Consider the following 3,170-nt stretch of genomic DNA (forward strand, 5'->3'; position numbering starts at 1 on the left):
CTGTTGGCAGGTTATGGAAAATGCTGAGGTTCTCTTGATAGATACACGGTGTAAGTCCTGCCACTGAGCAAGAGAATGAGATAATATGGTACATATAAACAAGGAGCTAAGATTTTAGACAATAAGACTGCTTCTTAAAACCAAAATCCACTAATGTCATAAGAAATCTTCACAATATCCAACTTTTGGGGGAATGTGAAGTTTTGAGAAGCAGCAAAGCCAACATCCACAGAGGAGCTGGTTTCACTTGTCCCATGTAAGTGTTGTAGCTTCTGATGTGTGCACTCTTTCAACAGGTGCAGAGCTGCAGGTTTTTGTTTAACTCCACTCCAGGCAATAGAAGAAGGTGCTCTCTTTCTCTCGAGCCTCATTTATTGCCTAAGTGCTTATTTTATCTTTCCTTTGTAGGACCTGGCCGCCCCTTCACAGGTATTGATTTCTCCCATCAAGGACCTGCCTTTGTTACTTGGCATAGGTACCATTTGCTGTTGCTGGAGAGAGACCTGCAGGTTAGCTGAACAGCCTTTCCCTTTCCTCATGCAGCTTCTCTCTTTTGCTATGTGACTTTGTTGAGCCAACCAAGGGCAAGCTATTTCCTAGGATAGATTCTTACCCAAACTCCCAGGAGTGTTTGCTCATTGATCCTTTTTTGTTTAAAGTGAAATTAGTGCTTTCAAGATACTGAGGACTGAACAGTTTCTCACTGTGAACAATGATGTGAAGGTTATCATGGAGATTTTTTTCTTCATCTCCACAACAGAGGACAGAAGATGTGAATTAACAGTATTTATTAATAAAATCAAAGCAACACCTACATGTAAAACTTGGTAACAGATACTGTCTGCTGATGTTGAAGATACCCTCCTAACAAAAGCAACTCTAAATATTACCCCCTTTAAACGTGCCATGCTATACATATAATACATGCATATATTTAGCAATACATCTTTTAAAGAAATATATGTTAACGTGCCCGACAGTCAGTTGCCGAAGCATTGACTCATTTCCATTTGCATTACTTCTACATTGGCAATGTTACTGTATTTCAGCCTTGCAGATCTCTAATGAAAATGGTTGGTATCAAAATAGCTGCAGGATCTTGCTTGTGTGAAATCGTATCTAACAAGCAAGCACAAGCAAATGCACTGTATTCCTCTATTAATACAAATTCAGATTCTTCCCCAGGGCTAGCCTTTCTGGAGTGAAAGCAAACCGCATGCACAATTTTACCCATTACCCACTCAGAATGCCTCTTATTCCTTAAGGCTCGATTCATCTCTGCTCCTGCACTCCTGCCTGGTCTCTGAGTTGGTAGAAAGCCTAACATGGCCAAAAGAAGTGCAGGCCAACAGTAGAGTAACTAGTGACAATGTCTTTGCTAGGATGGACTTAACGCCCCAATCTTTTGAAACAAGTTGGAGCAGCACTGTGAAGTGTGTGTAGTTGAAATGTGGAATGAAAAGCAGAATGTCCAGTGAAACAACTTGCAGGAGGTCCCTTTCTTTCTCCTTCCTTCGAAGGTGATTCCCTGCTAATGCGTTTCTGTCCATTGCAGCGACTGATGGGCAACGACTCCTTCGCGCTGCCCTACTGGAACTTCGCCACTGGTAGAAACGAGTGCGATGTTTGCACGGACCAGCTCTTCGGAGCATCGCGGCCGGATGACCCGGGGCTGATCAGCCTGAGCTCCAGGTTCTCCCGGTGGCAAATAGTTTGTAACAGGTACGAGAATATCTAGGGCAAGCTTCCATACCGACCAAACCTTGCTTTCATTCAGTATTGACAGCGCGGGCTGCTCTCTCAGTGTGAGTGAGCGGCAGGAAAAGAGCCAAGGCGTCTTTTAAAACTGGGAATCACGGTCGGTTTGCGTGTAGATGGTGCTATGTAAACTTTCCCCCCTGGTATTATGGAAGTATATTTTTTAAAGATGATTCTTTAAAACCCTAAAGAGGATTTTAGTCGATTCAGCCAATTTGAGGCTGCCAAAAGTCTGAAGAGTTTGCAGATTGGCAAGTACTTTTTAAAGAAGGAATGCCTGCGTGTTGGTTCTCTGTAACAAACACCCAACTGATTTTGGCAGCAGAAACAGAAAACTGTTTTGGCATATAGGAAGCTAGAGACAGGCTGAAAAATCTGTTCCCTTGTATTGGGTGAGATCTTAACCCTGATATATTTAGTGCAGTTTGGGGATTGACTTCAAAGCGGCTGAGATTTCACATGGAAAACAGCACAGAGACAGCCCCGTGCTTGCTGCCAGCTGTCTGTGGGCGTATGCTGATTCGGGTGAAGGCAGGGCTTTGACGTGCAGGATTGGGGCGCTACGACATAAGATGTTGCTGGATACAATACTTATAAAACCTTCTTCTGTCAGCTCCGGGGCAGCGTGCAGTCAGTCAGACAGAGGTACCGAGAGCTCAGGGCTTTTCAGAAGAGTCTCTTTCTCTGGGTACCTAAAGAACTACTTGAACTTCTAGCTTTAGGCGCCAAGTTGGCTTTAAGTCTTGCCCCTACTTTTTCTCCAAGATAAATAGGGTTTTGTTTTTTCTTGAAAACTGAAATGACTAAACTTTTGCCTTGCCAAGGTCAAACAGAGAAGGGCTTTTGTTTATTTCAGGAGTTTCTGAAAATGCTGTTTCATTTTACACATTCACAGAATTTTTTCACAAGTGTTACACTGTTTTTCTCCTCCTCCTTCCCTCTTTCTCTCCCTGTATATCATAGAATCATAGAATCATAGAATCATAGAATCATGTACAGCCGAGGCCTCTTTTATATCACAGGAGAAAACGCCAAGGCATCATCACCTTCTAACTTGTGCCTCTTTCTGTTTCTCACTCAGCTTGGATGACTACAACCGCCTGGTCACGCTGTGCAACGGGAGTGATGAAGGACCGCTGCGGCGGAGGCCGCCCGGGGTCTCCAGCGAGCAGCTGCCCACTGTGGAGGACGTCAGGAGGTGCCTTTCCCTGCAGGAGTTCGACAGCCCCCCCTTTTTCCGCAATTCCAGTTTCAGTTTCAGGTTTGTCCCTCAGCTCCTCCGGAGCCGGCTGGGTCGCGGGCTTTCTTTATGTGCGCGTTTGTGAGCAAAATATGGTTACTTGATGCTGCTTTTACCCACCCACAGGAACGCGCTGGAGGGCTTCGATAAACCAGGTGGAGTCCTTAACTCG

General features: G+C 44.7%; 1 protein-coding gene across 1 annotated transcript in view; it reads left to right on the forward strand.

Annotated features, from left to right (window-relative positions):
* The window catches only part of DCT (dopachrome tautomerase), a 20,024-nt gene that overhangs the window by 13,095 nt on the left and 3,759 nt on the right, over nucleotides 1–3,170 (forward strand). Inside the window, exons 5-6 of the mRNA XM_009325569.1 lie at nucleotides 2,840–3,019; nucleotides 3,125–3,170. Coding sequence (XP_009323844.1) covers nucleotides 2,840–3,019; nucleotides 3,125–3,170 — 226 coding nt within the window. The remainder of the gene's footprint in view (nucleotides 1–2,839; nucleotides 3,020–3,124) is intronic.

The sequence above is a fragment of the Pygoscelis adeliae genome, unplaced genomic scaffold (genome assembly GCF_000699105.1).
Source record: "Pygoscelis adeliae isolate BGI_AS28 unplaced genomic scaffold, ASM69910v1 Scaffold56, whole genome shotgun sequence".
Taxonomy (NCBI): domain Eukaryota; kingdom Metazoa; phylum Chordata; class Aves; order Sphenisciformes; family Spheniscidae; genus Pygoscelis; species Pygoscelis adeliae.